Source organism: Amyelois transitella, chromosome 15, assembly GCF_032362555.1.
Source record: "Amyelois transitella isolate CPQ chromosome 15, ilAmyTran1.1, whole genome shotgun sequence".
Classification (NCBI taxonomy): domain Eukaryota; kingdom Metazoa; phylum Arthropoda; class Insecta; order Lepidoptera; family Pyralidae; genus Amyelois; species Amyelois transitella.
The window spans coordinates 10377217-10396532 of record NC_083518.1 but is presented as its reverse complement, the minus strand read 5'-3'; the positions used below and the strand labels follow the sequence as shown (position 1 = coordinate 10396532).

General features: G+C 36.7%; 1 protein-coding gene across 1 annotated transcript; it reads right to left on the bottom strand.

The window, feature by feature from the left end:
• Positions 1-12623: 12623 nt before the first annotated feature.
• LOC132902590 (tetraspanin-9-like) lies at positions 12624-17469 on the bottom strand. The gene is made up of 5 exons (XM_060948378.1): positions 17309-17469; positions 16446-16634; positions 15823-15972; positions 14875-15081; positions 12624-13782 (listed from the first exon to the last, which is right to left on the bottom strand). Exons 1-5 carry the CDS (start codon positions 17363-17365, stop codon positions 13729-13731), a joined length of 657 nt encoding a protein of 218 aa, XP_060804361.1. The 5' UTR covers positions 17366-17469; the 3' UTR covers positions 12624-13728.
• Positions 17470-19316: the final 1847 nt, after the last annotated feature.

Below are 19316 nucleotides of genomic sequence, written 5' to 3'. Positions count from 1 at the left end.
TTCCTTTTTATTAAGTACCGTATTTGTGTTTCACTTAAAAATCCTATTAGAATTTTTGGGACTAGACTAGGCATAGAAGTTCGTGCACATGATGATACACAATCAGTCAGTCAGCGGATTCCGGATTTTAAACTTTCGCGTTGCATTAACTATTTTCAATAATACAGGTATTAAACTCGAATGTAATAATATAATAGTAAAACATTACTAAATATTTCATCAGAATATTTCATCCTTGTTCTTCCTGGTGTAAATCCCGCTCACATTCCTGGAGAGCAGCCCGGATTGCACCGTGATCTTAGAATCTTGCTCTTGCTCTTTTTTTTTATACATACATACATATGATCACGTCTCTGTCCCTTACGGGGTAGGCAGAGGCAACAGTCTTGAAAAGACTGATAGGCCACGTTCAGCTATTTGGCTTAATGATAGAATTGAGATTCAAATAGTGACGGGTTGCTAGCCCATCGGCTAAAAGAAGAATCCTAAGTTTAAAAGCCTATCCCATAGTCCCTTTTTACGACATTCATGGGAACGAGATAGAGTGGTCCTACTCTTTTTTTTATTGGTGCCGGGAACCACACGGCACGGCATTTTTTTTAATCCACTACGTTTATTTTTCTTTTAGAATATTTCTGTTCTCTCAGTATTCCATAATCTGTGTTTCGCGCTAAATGTATCTGTCATTATCAGTGTTTGCGCTGCAGGTGTCTTCGCAAATTACTGTTAAGGTTCGCCCAGGTTCGTAAGCGGATAATTTGCTGCGGTAATTTCTAGACTCAAGTGATTTGCTGAGAGAGATTATTTTTATCACTGCACTGAGGTTTAACTTAAGTCTGAATAGTTCACCAAAGAATGTTTTTGCTTATTATTCGATATAAGTAGGTCCCTAACGTTTACGTGTCCCGCTGAGAACTGAACAAGAAACAAAATTATTTAAGCAAAGTAAAATTTTATTAACTTTGCAATTGTTATTGCGAAACCGTGCAGCCGTGTGATTATCAGCACTTTTAAATGGGATTCCTCTAATCTTTTTCCCGTGGATATCGTAAAAGGCGTTTCATGCCTCAAGGCTGGTCTCGTAGGAAAGGAACAAATTTACTGATCGAAAACACCAATCAAAAGAAAGTCTTTATGACCAGGATTATTAATATAATGGGCTAGCAACCTGTCACTATATTTGAATCTCATGGCATCCAGGACAACGTTGCATTTAGATAAGCCCTGTGACTATTGGTTCTGTTACCCTCGTAATGTATGTAGACGTGTAAAGAGTGTGCCAATTTACCACTTTAAAATTTTAAGGATCACATTAAACCATCTGTTCTTTAACAACTCTAAAAATTCCGTTAAACCATAAAAACTAGTAACAAGAAAATCATGCGAACGCTGATTGCTGATAAAAATGTCCAGTTTCGGCGCTATTAAGACCAATTAAACAGATACATATAAACTACAATTAATCAAAGTGATCAAGTAGCGGCTTCTCTTTCGAACTCAGTGTAAATAAATATTTGAATGATTCTCACATTTGCTGACTTCTGAGGTTGAGTTATGATATCCGTTTTCTATGAGAAATGTTGATATGACCTACAAACATTTTATTTCCATCTACAAGAGCCTTATGTGTTACAAAAACATTATATATAAGAAACACGGTTTTCTTCTTAAAAATAAAGTACCCCGCCACGCGCCATCAACAAAATTTTACTCAAAGAAAACTAGTCGCTTGCCGTCTCTTATACATACATAAAATTACATCTATATCCCTTGCAGGGTAGACAGAGCCAACAGTCTCTAGAAGACCAATATACCACGATCAGCTGTTTGGCTTAATGATAAAATTGAGATTCAAATAGTGACACGTTGCTAGCCCGTCCCCTAAAAGAAACCCAAGTTTATAAGCCTATCCCTTATTTGCCTTTTACGACATCAATGGGAAATAGATGGAGAATTCCTATTTTTTTTTCAATTGGTGCCGGGAACCACACGGTACCAGTCGTTTCTTATTGAACAGAGAAATAGCGAGACTGTTTGTAAATGACACGTGGTATCAAAAGCGGCGTACATATTTTAGTAAATTGTGACGTCAGTACCCACAAAAATTTACACGTTACAGTATACAAATCAATCTGTTATTGGCAGCCGTGTCCTTAGCCGACTTTCACGTTCACAATAGACTTTCTTCGCGACTCCTGACCCCGACTGGAGGTATTAGCATCTCGATAATCACGAAAGCTGGAGTTACGTCACGAGAAAAGCGAAATTATTTGTTTTTGGAAATGTTACAGCCGCCTGATGCAATGTCAACGAAGAATGCATATATTTAAAAATGTTATTTTTGTACAAACTCTCTTTTACGTACTTGGCCTACTCACTCTGGGCGCATGATCCTTGACTAGAAAAGGTACAAAGGTCAGGAGTGGATGATGACCTACGTAATAGGCATTCATCAAGACAGGATTTTCGGGAATCACATCCTTGCTAAGTTCCAAAGATCACTTTTATTTTTCCCACATGACTTTGATATTGTGAAAAAGCATTTCATTCTATTTTTAGTTAAGGTTAGGTTAGGTAAGGTTATGTAAGAAGAGAATTGAATAGATTCATTTATAAAATTGGATACAAGGTTATCACTACCGCTTCCAAAGCGCATGTGTAGAAGCGGCGGAACAAACTACACTGCAGCATTTTTACCGGTCGTCAATTTAAAAAAAACACATTGTCTACATAAAAAAACATGAATGAATGTAAAATTAATTATTTCAATACGAGTATTTCGTCAAGTTAATCGAAAAGTCAAGTAATGTCGAACTCAACACAGCATACCGGCCTCTGTGGCGCAGCGGTAGTGCGCTTGTCTGTGTCACCGGAGGTCCCGGGTTCGAATCCCGGCCAGGGCATGATGAGAAACGAACTTTCTCTGACTGGCCTGGGTCTTGGATGTTTATCTATATAAATATTTTTTATAAAATATAGTATCGTTGAGTTAGTATCTCGTAATACAAGTTTCGAACTTACTTCGAGGCTAACTCAATCTGTGTAATTTGTCCCGAATATATTTACCTATATTTATACCATGTTACTGCCAATAATTATTTTTCTCTTTCAAATGTCTTGCTTCCGCCAACAAAATGACCAAAACCTGGTCAACGACTCCCAATCAGGTTAAAGAGTATGCGATTTTAATTAATATTAGTTTAGATAGATGTATTCAAATGTACGCGTTGCGCGCGAGTCTGTGAAATGCTAATATTTGGAATAACTGGAAACCAAGATTATGTGTAAGTGGGTGGAGGATGGTCACCGTTACGACAGGCTCATACATACATACATACATATAATCATGTCTATATCCTTCGCGGGGTAGACTGAGCCAACAGTCTTGAAAAGACTGATACGCTACGTTCAGCTATTTGGCTTTCAGATAGAATTGAGATTTAAATAGTGATAGGTTGCTAGCCCATCGCCTAAAAGAAGAATCGAATTGGTGCCGGGAACCACACGGCTCATTTGACTATTTATACATTCATACATACATAAAATAACCCCTTTTTGCCGGAGGACTAGGCAGAGTCTACATCTTTCTACCTGCCATGATCCCTGCATACTTCTGTCGCTTCATCCACATTTATAACTCTCATCAAGCAAGCTCGGCGGTTTCGGGTACTCTTGACTGTTCATCAAGGAGATTTTTATTAATTTCAGTTTTATGTCTATAATCCATCTATCCATCTATTCTCCATGGACGTCGTAAAAGGCGACTAAAGTTGGCTTATAACTTGGATTCTTCCTTTAGGCGACGGTCTAGCAACCAGTCACTATTTGAATTTCAATTCTATTCAAAAAGCCAAACAGAACTTGGCCTATCAGAGATTTCGAGACTGTTGGCTCTGTCTAACCCGCATAGGCGTGATTAATGTATGTATGCAAGCGACCGGGATTAACACCAGGACAATTAGGGAGAGTGACGCAAAAAAGAGCTAAGAAATATCTCACAAAAAAGCCTTTCGATTTAAGGTTGAAGGACTGGGTTTCCCGGGGAAGAAAAGAATAACACTCAATGATGAATATGTTCATCAAAAACAGAAATCCTAATTAAAACTTACAATATCCCGGATCTGAACCTGTGCATCACGCTTTTTATTCTGGTACCTTAACCGTTCGACAACCGACTTTTAGAATTCCATAACAAGATTAAAAAAAAAATGCAAAAACATCGCAACGCTGAACTTGGCCCAGAACTTGAACTTGATTTCACGCCTCAGTAAGTTAACTAGAATTTAGCAGTAAAAGCTTCATTCAGTGTGAAATACAAACAAAATGGTTTCCAACGGCGTAACTATTTTGCAAGATAATTTTCTGCACGCGTTTATGTCTTTTGTATCTTATATATTTCATAATTAAACCTTAATAAAACAAATAGGTAATGGCCAACTGATTTTTTTTAAATTTTGTATTTTACCACTCCATCTCTTTCCCATGGATGTCGTAAAAGGCGACTAAGGGATTGGCTTACAAACTTGGGATTCTTTTTTAGGCGGCGGGCTAGCAACCTGTCACTATTTGAATCTCAATTCTATCATTAGGCCAAATAGCTGAACCTGGCCATTCAGTCTTTTCAAGACTATTGTATCTGTCTACCCCGCTAGGGATACAGACGTGACCATATGTATGTATGTATCAAATACACCTTAATATAAAACTAACAGTAATTTACAAAAATGCAAGTCCTGTCAGTGCGGAGTCCCGAGGTAAAGTGCCCAGAAGACTGGCAACTGACTCTGGTCACAAGAATCCTCGACAAATCTACATACATACATACATAAACTCACGCCTCTTTCCCGGAGGGGTAGGCAGAGACTACCTCTTTCCACTTGCCACGATCCCTGCATACTTCCTACAAATCTATGTATCTTAAATATAAAATTAATGGCTGTGTATAAAAAGATATACAGCTCTCATGCTACATAGTATGACAGCGAAAAAACGAGTTCACTCATTGCTACTCGAACCGTGCAGATTGTAAAAGTCAACCAGAGGATATCAAACGTAATTTTGAATATTCCATTCCATGAAGTCAATTCCATCATTAAGCCTCCCAGTTGAACGTGGTTTTTTAGTGATTCCGTGACTTAACTAATGCGACTCCAACTGTAAATGAAATTATAGGTAAAAATGATTACTATTAGAATGTTAATTTTATTTTATTTTACAATAGCATAACAATTGCCTTATCGCCTATTATTATCCAATTGCCAATACTTACCTAATAATTATTACTATTTTAACTCATTTTTGCAAACAAACGTTACCAGACATAATTATAGCTAGATTCTGCTTGTTTATTGGTAAATTGTAAGGCAAATTTATGTCCAAGGAATCTCTTCGTTCTCAACCAAATAAGAAGGATAATTATACTGTAACTGATTTTAAACTTTCGTGTTGCATTATACTATTTATAAATGATACAGGTTGATACTAAATGCGCACGTTACGTACCTATCTTTATTTTGATCTATTCTCACGAAAGTTGATCTATTTCTTATCTTCTCTCCTTATATATCTTTTTATTAACACATTTAGGATAGAGGGAAGACAAGTCAATGCCTTCTTAACGTTCGTGAATAACTCCGCTGGTAGTATCTAGTCACATCTATGTCTCTGACCAGTTTAGGCGTACGCCCTTATCAGTTGACAGCTGAACAATTACATAAATTGCATAGCGTTGTAACCTGTTGCCCTAAGGTCATTGACCCGGTGCAGTAGCCCAATGGACTCCCGTTAGTTGTATTTCGGACAAGTTTTTCAATTAATCGCTTTTTGTGTTTACTGCCGATGGCGCATGGCGCCTACGTCCGATCTCGAGATGAAGTGATAAGCGGATTCAGCGCTTTAGCTATGCAATTGCAGAGTTTAATTAAGTTTTTAAGCAAAAATTTACATAGGTACATATGTATGTATGTACATACATATGATCACGTCTTTATCCCTTACGGGGTAGACAGAGCCAACAGTCTTGAAAAGACTGATAGGCCCCGTTCAGCTGTTTAGCTTAATGATACAATTGAGATTCAAATAGTGACATGTTGCTAGCCCATCGCCTAAAAAAGAAACCCAAGTTTGTAAGCCTATCCCTTAGTCGCCTTTTACGACATCCATGGGAAAGAGATGGAGTGGTCCTATTCTTTTTTGTATTGGTGCCGGGAACCACACTGCACTAAAAATTTACATCTAATTTAAAGCTAGATAATATTTATGTGATCAGCATTATCTTAGCGCTAGTCCCGGTTGCGCCCTATTGGAGAAGAGCCCAGGGTCGCTCTTTGACCAAGATTCGGGAACGGAGAAGTCAGGTAAATCGTGTAGTTCCCGGCACTAATGGTCACATTTTTTAATTTTATTTTTATTTTATTTTATTAAAGAAACCAACAGCGTATACATTAAATATTAATACAATATTAATCTTATACTATTATAAGGCCAATGACAGGTTTCTCTTACTATTACTGTAATAAAGTCAAAAGTTACTGATGAATAAAGTACTAATCGCTTAATCAAGACGCAAGTATGTTTTAAGTCTCTAAATTTAGGTGTGAATAAAAAGGTTAAATTTAACCTAATTAGAATGGCAATCTGTGGAATGAGTGGTTTGAAGTGTTTAGATTAATAAATACTCATAAAAATTTAATGGAGTGGAATCGAGTAAATAATCCATATATACTAATATTATAAAGAGATATTAAAAAATAAAAATACAGTTATACATATATGTATGCTATATGTTATACATATATGTACACACACATAATTTTAACGTATTTATAATGATACTGTCACTTAATTGCCTCCAATATTTGTTTTTTAAATTTAGCTCTGGTGCCTGCAAATGGGTCGATATCATGAAATGTAGAATTATATGTTCTCACAATTCGCGCTGTAATCACATTTTTTGCGTATTTAGTTTTAAACGCCGGAGAATGGAAAAGGGTGGTCTGACGCGTCCGAGTCAATGGGGTTCGGTAAAAAATGTTGGCAATCAAATCAGGACAATCCAGTCGACCGTTTACTATGTCATATAAAATACACATATCGGCAATAGTACGTCGCTGGGCTAGGGTAAGCAAACCATGCGCGCGGCAACTGTCTTCGTATGATTCGTAGGGTCTGCGGGCACGATAATTAAGATGATTAACAAATGTTTTTTGGATACGTTCTAATTGATTAATGTAAATATTATAGAAGGGAGACCAAATAGGACATGCATATTCAAGTATGCTTCTGACATACGCAAAATAAATAACTTTTATGGAAGATAATTGAGAGAACGAATTACAAATGCGCAAAACAAAACCGAGATTTCTAAAAGCTTTGTTCTTAATATGATTTATATGATCGCAGAGAATCATTTTATTATCAAAAATTACTCCCAAATCTCGAGCAAGTTTAGTTTTGTCTATAACTACTCCGTTGAAGCTATAATTGAATATGAAAGGTTTACTTTTACGGGTAAAGCTGATGCATTGACATTTCTTTACATTGACAGTAAGTTTATTGTCTATATAATACTTTAGAAGATTGTCAAGATCTCTCTGCATCGATTGACAATCCAAAATATTGGTTACTTTACAATAAATTTTCGTATCGTCTGCGTACATCAGATATTTTGAATGTTTAAAGCATTCCCCAATGTCGTACAAATAGGCGTTGTACAGTAATGGACCTAAATGTGAGCCCTGAGGGACACCTGAAACTACTGTAATGAAATCTGAACGGTATCCTCCGATCACTACCGCCTGCGAGCGGTTTGCCAAATAAGATTCCACCCATCTTAGTAGACTACCATGGATACCCAGGCGTTGTAACTTTTCCAACAAGATGACATGATCCACACGGTCAAAGGCTTTTTCCATGTCCGTGTAGATAACGTCAACCTGCCCTCCGCCGTCCATGTTAGTCAACATAAAATTAGTAAAGCAAGCCAAGTTGGTGACCGTCGATCTTTTTTTTAAAAATCCATGCTGATTATTTGGCAACGATTGTGAAATAGTATTGTATAAAGAATTATAGACGATGAGCTCGAGCATCTTCGCCAGTGGATTGAGAATAGATATTCCTCTATAATTTTCTATTTTAGACTTAGAGCCTTTTTTATGGATAGGTATAATGTGTGCCGCCTTCCATTTTGTAGGAAAGACACCTTCATCGACAGAACGATTAAATACGATGGTAATAGGAACTGCTAAAATTTGTGCACAAGATTTCCAGAAAAATGGGGGAATCCCGTCGCCTCCTGACCCTTTGTTAATATCCAAATGTTCCAACAACTTCACAACCTCGTCTGGTGTGATATGTACTTTAGAAATTACATCTATACCGTCAAAACGATCTTCAGAGACAGTGGTTCTGCTAGAGGGAGTTCCAAAAACACTTTTAAAGAACTCATTAAACGCGTTACATATCTCATTTCCTTCCGAATATTTCATTCCATCTAAAGTTAGAGTTTTTGGGTAATTAGAACATCCTCGAATAGACTTAGCATATGCCCAAAAGCTCTTAGGATTATCTTTAATGCTACTTTCACAACGTGAAGTATATTGTTTAAAACATTCCCGTTGGACACGGTGCTCACGCTTACGTAATAAAGAAAATTCATCGTAATCGAGTCTGTTTCCGTATCTTTTCCATCTAGCATGAGTTTTATGTTTTTCTTTAATTATTTTAATAAGAGCTGACGTATACCAGTTTGGATAAGAGCGATGTATATGTTTATAAACTAATGGAACAAAATGGTTGACACAATAATTTATTTCAGCATAGAAATTGTCAACAGCCTCATCTAAAGAGTTATTACTTGTATTTAATAACGAAATCCAATCAACATTTGAAAAATAGTTATATATTGACTTGTAATCAGCCCTTCTAAAGTTACGTCTTGGAACAGATGCTTCAGTCAGAGGTCGTATGCTGATGTCCAACATTTCCAAAACAAAGGTAGGATGCGCTGGGTCCTCCTTTACCAATGGAGTGGGGCAGCGAGTCACCGAAAGTGGAAGATTGGAGAACGCTAGATCCAATGTATTGTTAAATTTATTTTTAATAAAATTATATTGAGTCAATCCCAAAAGTTGCAGTTCCTCAACTAAATAAGTTGCAGCGTTTTGTAATTCTAATGACCCTCGACGCAAAAAATTAGGCTGACCGTTTTCCCAATCTATACAAAATAAATTGAAATCGCCGACTAACAAATAATAATCCCTAAAATGATCCGTCATAGTCTGTGTGACACTTTGAACAAATATTTTAATATCAGATGGGAGCCGACCGTCAGGAGGTATGTAGGCGGCGCAAATGTGTAAGTCGAACAAAGCGCCGCACGAGCGTGCCGGCACGCTCACCCACAGCAGCTCGGTGGCTGTGGCCGACGAGAAGTCCCTGCGCTCCGCGCCGAGGGAGCGACGCGCCAGTATGAGCGCACCACCACCGGACTTCTTCCTAGTGATATCCAAGTCGCGATCGAGTCGGAACACATCATACCTATCATCACAAATTTCGCCATCAAAAATGCCATCGTGTAACCAAGACTCAGTAATGATAATTAGATCGTAGTCATTGCATAGTAAGTTATGTCTAATTTCCAAGGTTTTAGTCCTCAATCCGCGAGCATTCTGATAAAATATGTTTAATTTGTTATCTAGCACTGTTAAATATAAATACTACAAAAAGTATTTCATAATAGTAACTTATATTATTAGTTACGATGTGTATCTCAGTAATAATACAAGGAGTAAAAAGACGCGCGCAGGATGAGAAACGACCAATTAAGTTAATTTTGCACAGGTTACGATCATTATTTATTATCAAATATCGGAACAATCCAAGGGCACAGAGGCAGTACTCAATATTAAATAACAAAGGGTAGAATAGAAAAATGACGATCATCGAGATCACGCGTGAACTGACCGCTGATATTGAGTAAAAAACAAGATGTATAGCGTATACGCTAAATGAATGCGCACCAAAGTTATAATCAGTGCAGGCTCCAAGATAATGACAGTATGAGATAAACTGATGACTTATTAATTGTTTTTGGTTGATTTGCGTTACAGTAGTTAACAAAAATTCATAGCAGGTATTTTTTACGATGATATGTTTTTTAAATGCCGAGTATAATAAAGTTAAAACAATGTTTAAAAAGAAACAACTGTATACGGCATAATCAATGATATTGCAATTTATTAAACTGTTTAGTATTGATTTTACTGCAAAATTTACTATTACTGCTAAATCACTCATTCCACAGATAAAAACGCGCACCTGCATTACGCGCATCGAGTGCGCAGGTATGCAGCTAGCCCGAGGTTGGGCGCAAAAAATTATCGACGTAGACCTACAACTTGTGGAGCTCCTGGAAGGGACATGAAACTTTAACAAATATAAACTCAAAAGATAACAGTTTGAAATAATATTACGAAATTTAAAAATAGTAGAAGGGACGTTAATGAAATCCAACTCAATAAAAAAACAAATAACACTTATGACATTTTGGAAATGTCCATTTCTGAGATAATTTGAAGTGGTGGACATCCAGCAGCCTTCCGAACGAAAATTCGTCCATTCCTGACCCAAACAAACTGGAAATGCTTCTGCTTCGCTATCTCCTTGCACTTTTTTAGAAGTTGCTTATTGAAGTACGTAAGATGCTCATTAACATACACTGGTTTATCTGGGCCACGTAATTTCAAATTCCTGGTAGAAATCTTATTCTTTCTTGCACCTGACAGAATGTTATCTTTTACCAATCGTGACGTAAATTTGACCACTATGTTCTTGGGGCGTCCCTGAAGATGGACTCGGGGAGTTACCCGATTTGCTTCCACAATATCTTCTTTTGAGACAGCAACTCCTGCATGTGAGGCAACAGCAAGAACAATATCCAAGACGTTCTCTTCCTTGGATTCAGAAACTCCCACAATCTCGAGGTTCAACAGACGATCTCTTTGATTGGTGGCATTTAGATCGATCTGCAATCGTCTGTAGTTTCTAGTCATGTCTGCCAACTCACTTTCGAGGTTTGAGAATGTTCTAGTCTTATCTTCAATTGTATCAACTTTATGTTTGAGTTCCTCACACAGGTCGCTGGTAAATTGAACGGATGTTTGTAACGATGTCACTTCTTTAGCAGTCTCGGAATTTGCACTAATGAGTTCCTGAATTTTGCTTTTCATGTCAGCGTGATCCTGCCGAACAATACTGATTTCGGATCTCAGCTCCTGAAATCCTGAGTCCAATTGGGCATTAATCTGCTTAATATCTTGCTGGATTTCGGTTTTCCAATTTCTCATTTCTAAGATAAAGCACTGGAGCACCTCGCTGAAGTCATCGTCGTGTCTCCTCTTGCGATGTGCACCGCATGCTGTATCGGAGACAGTACTCAAGTCGGACTCAGAGCTACACGTACCCTTGGGCTGCATACTAGGCGAGCGCAACATCTTCAGAATGCCTCTTCCAGATTACGAATATGTATGTCAACGTCACACAACACGCCTCACAGAAAATATTATTTATGCGTAATATTAACGATTCGTATTATTCACAACTTTAAAGCTATTATGTCTAGTGTCTAAATTGAATCGCGCGATCTTTACCAGTAAATCGACTAAAACGGAGTAAGTGGACGCGTCCGCACGACACAAGCGACCTTTGCGTATATATTTTAATAAAGTGATTTATTTATATTGATAGATCGTTAAGTATTGATTGCGACTAGCATTTTGAAGAAACTATATTTTGAGGTTTAAATAATGATGTTTATACTAACCTGTTTCTAGAGTCTAATATGATAGGTATAGATAGTACTTTAATAGCTAAGAAATTATCAAAAAATTTAACATTTACGTGTCCAGTGCTATGGACGTGCCAAAAAGTTTTTAAAATCTTATTTATTTATTTACTCATTTATGTAGGTACACAGAAAACATTGATGCTGATAATCACAAGAAACAAAATTACAAAGGTTCTGCTTCTGTATTTCAAAAGAAATCTCTTCCAGCAGACCCGAGATAGGAGACATGATGGAAAGAGTGACAGGCGTGTACTCCACTCACACAACTAATTATAGACATACATTAACAAATACATAAATAAAATATAATGAAATACATGTATAAAATACCAAATAATAAACTTACATAAAATATATACAATATATACCAAATTAGCAAGGCTTGGAGAGGTAATTTTAAAATTGGGACAGTGATTTAGAGTCACGTATCTCGGGAGGCAATTCTTATCCCACTTCTTATTTTCTAAATATACTAGCTGTACCCGCGACTTCGTCCGCGTGGAATAATTATTTTGGGTATCATTGAAGTCCTCAAGGATGAATAATTTTCCCCGTTTATATATACATATAAACGGGGTATATACATATAAAAAATAGTAACTAATACGATATAGGAATTATATACAATTCCTAGGAAATGTATACATCTCCCAGGATATGTATGTATTAAATAATTTTTCAATAATATTTTATACATTTCTTAAATAGCTTCGGAATTGTATACATTTCCTAGGAGTTCTATGCAATTCCTAAATTTTATACATTTCCGTTAACATATACATATTCCATTATTTCTCTGCTCCTTATAGTTACAGCGTGATGTTATATAGCTTAAAGCCTTCCTCGATAAATGGTCTATTCAAAGCAAAAAGAATTTTTCAACTCGAACCACTATAGTTCCTGAGATGGGCGCGTTCAAACAAACTCTTCAGCTTTATAATATCAGTATAGATTAAACTGATGGACACACTTTTCCTACTGTCTTACTATATATATTGACGATATTCAATCGCTTGAATTGAAGTGTAAAGCGCTGTTTCTGCTAACATTGGCACAGATTCCGGCATCGTTTCCACACGTCATTTGGCGCGCCGTGTGAGCCGCGCTCCGCGACCGGTCACTGTTCCGTTACTCGGACTTTACGGAACCTCTTTTCATACTATTTTGTTGTTAAACAAGCATACGGCCCATATATATCAATATATTATTTTCTTCAGTTACCGAGTGAGTGACTGACAGACAACTTACATGTGTGTTCTGTAGTCTGAAACACATAATTTTTAGTTCGGCTGCCCAACCAAAAATTATGAGAATTTTAAACTTTCGCGTTACAATATACTTATTACTTACTATACAAATAATACAGGTACCGTGTGGTTTCCGGCACCAATGAAAAAAAAGAATAGGACCACTCCATCTCTTTCCCATGGATGTAGTAAAAGGCGACTAAGGGATAGGTATATAAAGGGGATTCTTCTTTTAGGCGAGGGGCTAGCAACCTGTCACTATTTGAATCTAAATTCTATCATCAAGGCAAAAAGCTGAACGTGGCCTGTAGGTCTTTTCAAGACTGTTGGCTCTGCCTACCCCAGTAAGGGATACAGACGTAACTATATGTTTGTATGTATGTAATAAAGGTATTAAACGTTTATAGATATGTTACGTGCGCGTTAAATACCTGTATTAAGTATTTATAAATATTATGGGAACAGCTAAGAAGCTGAATTGTGAGGTCTATACGAGAGCACTGTAAGAGGATTTCTTTAAATTCTACATAAACAAAAAATGAGAATAAAAAGATCTTGTGGAAAGTACAAATCAATATTGTTTTTCTTTTTTTTTATTATTATTGTAAAAAAAATAATTTAAAAACTTATTCGTCCTTATCGTTTCTTGCTCGCGCAACACAAATACAAACTGAATACCAAAGCCACCAACTGAAAAAAAAAATATCAAGCATAATAAATGAAAGGGTAAAGGGTCAGGTCAAGAGTACCCGAAACCGCCGAGCTTGCATGAAGAGAGTTATGAATGTGGATGAAGCGAAGGAAGTATGCAGAGATCGTGGCAATTGGAAAGAGGTAGTCTCTGCCTACCCCTCCGGGAAAGAGGCGTGATTTTATGTATGTATAATAAATGAAGTGGATACACGTCATATCCAATCTCTATTTAGTTTGTGGTCATATCGACGTCACAATTCGGACAAGATGGCCGGCTGTTATTCCGCAAAGGTATTGGATGCCATTCAGCGCGGGAATGTATCGGAGTTCCTGGCACCATGCCGGAAGAGCACAGCTTTCTTTCAGATTGTTAATTATTATGCTTTATGTCATTATCCTTTTTTTTAGATTAGGTTTAATTGTAATTAGTTTCAGTTTACATAATATGGCACTAAGACATGATTATATATTATGTTGAATGCACATAAAAATATAAAGCGCTTAAGAAGTATTTCTAGGTTAAGCAAAAATAATTTTCGGATTCTTCTTGTAGGATATGGGCGATGGCTGAACGTAGCCTTTCAGTATTTGCGAGACTGTTGACTCTGTCTACCCCGTAAGAAATAAAGACGTGATTGTTTTGTAAGTATTTCTTACCAGAGGCCGCCCGCGACTTCGTCCGCATGGAAACCCTATCAATCCCGCGGGAACTCTGGGATAAAATGTAGCCTATGTGTTATTCTGGGTCTTCAGCTACCTACATACCAAATTTCATGGTAATCGGTTCAGTAGTTTTTGCGTGAAAGAGTAACAAACATCCATACATCCATACAAACTTTCGCCTTTATAATTTCGCCTTTATAATAGTAGTAGGATATACTTGCGCTTCGTGTTGTCGTCATTAAGTTATACCTAGTAATTCTAGTCTAAAGCCATTAGGAGTTCTGAGAAAAGGCATATGAAGTACCTTTCATCCCAAAAATACTACTGTTTCCCTAGGATTTGCGATAAACGACAACATGCTCAAGCAAATTCGCGAGGAAAAGCTAGATTTTTTATATAACTCTTCTAGTTACAGACAAGACATACCTCTGCAGTAATAACGACCACAATCACAGCAACTATGGCGTCTCCGAAGACCTCGAAGTAGCTGGCAAGTCTGTCCACGCAGCCTTCTTGGAACGCGTCAGCTGGTAGGCAGAAACCGTCGGAGGTAGGGCTGGGACAACAGGTGGGAGGTAACACTGGGGTGATGCCCCCGTAAGACGATGGACCCGTGGTACCGCAACAACTGAACTGGAAGTGAAATAGGGAATTGAAGTTCGCGAAGTCACGATCGTGACTATGGAAGTTTTTTTTTTATTAATATTAGGTATTTGATTAATATTTTTGTTTGTTATGTCACATATGTTTTAGCTTTTATTTGGCTTTCTAGTTTGATGGCAATTTGATAAAATATTCAAACTAGTTGGCTATTGTTTTGCTTATTTTGAAGACGCTAATTGACTATGGAAGTTAGGAATTAAACGCATAATTTGTGCGATTCTTTGTCCGTATAGTACATACATACGTACATGTGGTCACGTCTATATCCCTTGCGGGGTAGACAGAGACAAAAGTCTCGAAAAGACTGAATGGCCACGTTGAGCTATTTGGCTTAATGATAGAATTGAGATTCAAATAATGACAGGTTGCTAGCCCATTGCCTAAAATAAGAAACTCAAGTTTATAAGCCTATCCCTAAGTCGCCTTTTACGATATCCATCTTATTTTAAACCTGGAACCATACGGATCGTGTGGTTCCCGGCGCTAATACAAAAAAGAATAGGACCACTCCATCTCTTGGGTGAGTGGAGTGAGGCGGTGGGCTAGCAACCTGTCACTATTTGAATCTCATTTCCATCATAAAGCCAAACAGCTGAACGTGACCTATCAGTCTTTTCAAGACTGTTGGCTCTGTCTTCCCCGCAAGGGATATAGACGTGACTTATATGTATGTATAAATATGTACGTATTTAAACAAAGAGAATCACTCACAGCAAACTCCAAGGCAGAGAACAGTTCCCGATTCCCAAACCCGTCCACCACCCAGCCTTCAGTCGTCTCCCTGATGTTGTTCAGGCCTCGGAACAGAATCGTGGCCAGGTATATCTTCACTCCAGCCAGAACTGCCATTACCACTGCATACTGAAAGAAACATGAGCGTTCCTGGTTAATTGCAATGTGCAAGTAATACGTGTTTTTAACTTTTGATTCTTATTGGGCTTTGGGCTAGCTATCTGTCACTATTTGAATCTCAATTCCATTATAAAGTTATACTTGCAGCTGAACGTGGCCTTTCGGTCTATTCAATATTTTTGGCTCTGTCTACCCCGCAAGGGATACATACGCAATTATTTGTATGTTATATAAATTAGTACAACATGAACCCCGTAGGATATGGCAAAATCAAGGAATTTGCTCATCAATAAAGTGGTCGATTATCGATTAAAACCCGAAAAAGTTGTATTAATTATGCTTTTTTTTGTACCTACATACATAGTCACGTCTTTATTCTTTACGAGGTAGACAGAGCCAACAGTCTCGCAAGTACTGAAAAGCCACGTTGTATACGTGATAATATGTATGTACTCGTATGTTAATAGATACAGCATACCTACCATAGTTAACAGACATTTCGATTGTTTGATAGCGCCGTAGCATCCACAGAACCCAATGGCGAAGACGATGCTGCCCAACACGACGATGGAGATGGGAATAGCGTTCAAGTTAACCGGGATTAGATCTAGAATATCCGATATATGCAGGAGAACCGCCACTCCCACGCCCACGAGACCTGCGCCTGCCAGCTGTAAATAGCAAATGTTCATTGACGAAAGATTGTTAAATGTTAATTATAGGCGTAGTTTATAAAATTGATTCTTTAGGTACTGAAAATTTAAATTATAATTATTTATAGCTATTATAAGAAAAATAAAAAGTTAATAACAGATCTTATAATGAATAAGTTTTGCTTTTAACAATATTTTTTTGAGATATATAATTTGGAACAAAGAGACGTAAGTTTTAAGATTGTTCAGTTTTATTTCAGTAATTACCAAAAAAAGGACTAGAGCCGATTTTTCTAATTGGACTGGTGCTTTTGAAAAAATGATCCGTTTGATTATTGCTACGAATAATAATTATTGTTAAGAATATCGTTAATATCCCATGCCCGTAACACAAGTCTTTAGTTCAATCTGTGATTTGACAGTAAAGGTCTTTGTTTATTTAAATTTAAAATTTATTATAATTTGATTATATACTTATAAACTTCATCATTGCCTTCTCAGATGTGCCTTGTATCTTATCGCTATATAAATATAAGGTTTACACTATAATTAAAGTTCCTTAGATAAATAAAATTCAGAAAGGTACCTACCTACCTAACTGGCAGGTGACATAAATACAACATTGCTAACAATGACCGTTTTGAAAAAAACAGATGGGAATAAATAAATATATAATTGCTAAAAGTACTTACCGCAAACACCAAATTCACGAAAAACAATATATATTTCACTAAAAATGTTAGGCACATTTTGTATGTTTTTTAAATTCTTTATTGAAACAATTATCTGTAGCCTAACTACTTATTTGTTACTAAAGGTCTCGAAGGCATGGTTAAAATCGATGAGATAAAGCGAAAATTGATAAGTTTGATAACTGGGTCTATTATCAGCGTATTCAGAAGGCACTGAATCATAATGCACACATGTAAGATAAGGGTAAGACCACACACGTCCCTAATACAGTATCGTAAGGGTATCAGAAAACATACATATATACGTCTTTTTCCATTACCGGCTAGACTAGACAGTGCCAAACGTCTAACACCACGTCGAGATTCAGACATTGACAGGGCAGCTTGTCAAGAATTCCACCCAATTACAGCATATTTCAAGGTCTGGTCCGCTCTGAAGAGCACTCCTCTTCAGAAAAGACCATAGCACCATACTTGCCAATGAAAGCGTTCACATGGAGGAGGAGGATTGGACAGGAGTAGCCTCTTCGCCAAAGTTATCAAAGGCTATCTCTTATGCTATCCCAATCGCATTCCAAACAAAGTCCTTCTATTTTCTCTGCTTATTTGTTTGCGCTAATCTCGGTAAGTTGTGGACGGATTTTGTTCCTGTTTGCAATGTTGGAAAGTGGGTTTTCTGAGGAAGGTTTTTATAACCTAAATGCTAACTGTGCAGAGCCGGGGCGGGTCGCAAAATAAGTTTGTTTGTTAGCTCTTCAGTCCAACCACTGAACCGATGTTAATGAAATTTAGCATACATATACCTAATGTGGGGTATGGAAAAAAACAAAGGATACTTTCTATAGAGGAGAATAATGTTGTGTTATAAGACTCATTTAACTTTTATTTTTCTTTTTTGGTTATTGCTGGCTGTCTACACCTTTATGAAATTAGAGTGTGCTAATAAAATGAGAGAAATATTTACGATGCTTACCTAGAAAAGGGCACACAGCATGTGAAGTTGAACGGTAAAGGTAGTGTCAGTTTACATTCGGGGTGTCCAATTTTGGTTTAAACATGTGCATTAGTTTACTTTTATAATCATAGATGGCGTTGTCACATATTGAAACGCGCTATGGTTTCGATTTATGGTATATGTTTAGGCATTAAAGGAAACAGAAGATGTGCGTGAATGTCCTCGTTCTGGGAGTCCTGTGTTTCATTTAGTCTAAGATTTTTATTTATATGCCATACATTCCATACCTAGAGCAGATAGCAGATAATCGCTTAGGTATCAAGGTTTGTTTTTTTATAAATTATTAACCGAATTTTAACTTAGTACTATGATACTATAAAGTCTTTGCGTGTTAAAAAATGGCGTTGCGTATAAACTCAATTGAATACAACCCTAAAAATTCAAAAAGATATAATATATACATGTTATTTTATTAAAATACATATTTTTAGCTGTTATCTAAGGTTATGGAATCATAGGCGATACAATAACTATATTTCGGGGAATTATATTTATTATTTATATAAAAAATATAATCATAAATTAAAATTAATAATATCTATAATCGTTTTCCAATAATAGGCGATTACACCACAGAATACAAAGATAACATGTTAATCTCTATATTCTGTGAAATACACCGATACAAATAATAGCTTTGACTTAATGTTCCTCTGATATAGGTAGGTGACGAATAACACAATATAACTAAAATCCATTTCTTTAGAAGGTAATCTTGATACTCCTTTTTGTAGAAAATTACATGTTAAAATAAGTTCATACACGTGGGAAGAAAAAATAACATAAAATAATATATTCCTTAAATAAAATTAAGCTATTTAATTATTAATTGTCGTGCGGTTCTTTGCATTTTAGATAGGGACCACTTTCATATCTTACATAATAAAATTGGGATTCTTCTTATAGACGATAGGCTAGCAACCTGTCACTATTTGAATCTTAATTACTTAGGTACATCATAAAGCCAAACAGTGGAATGTGGCCTTTCAGTCT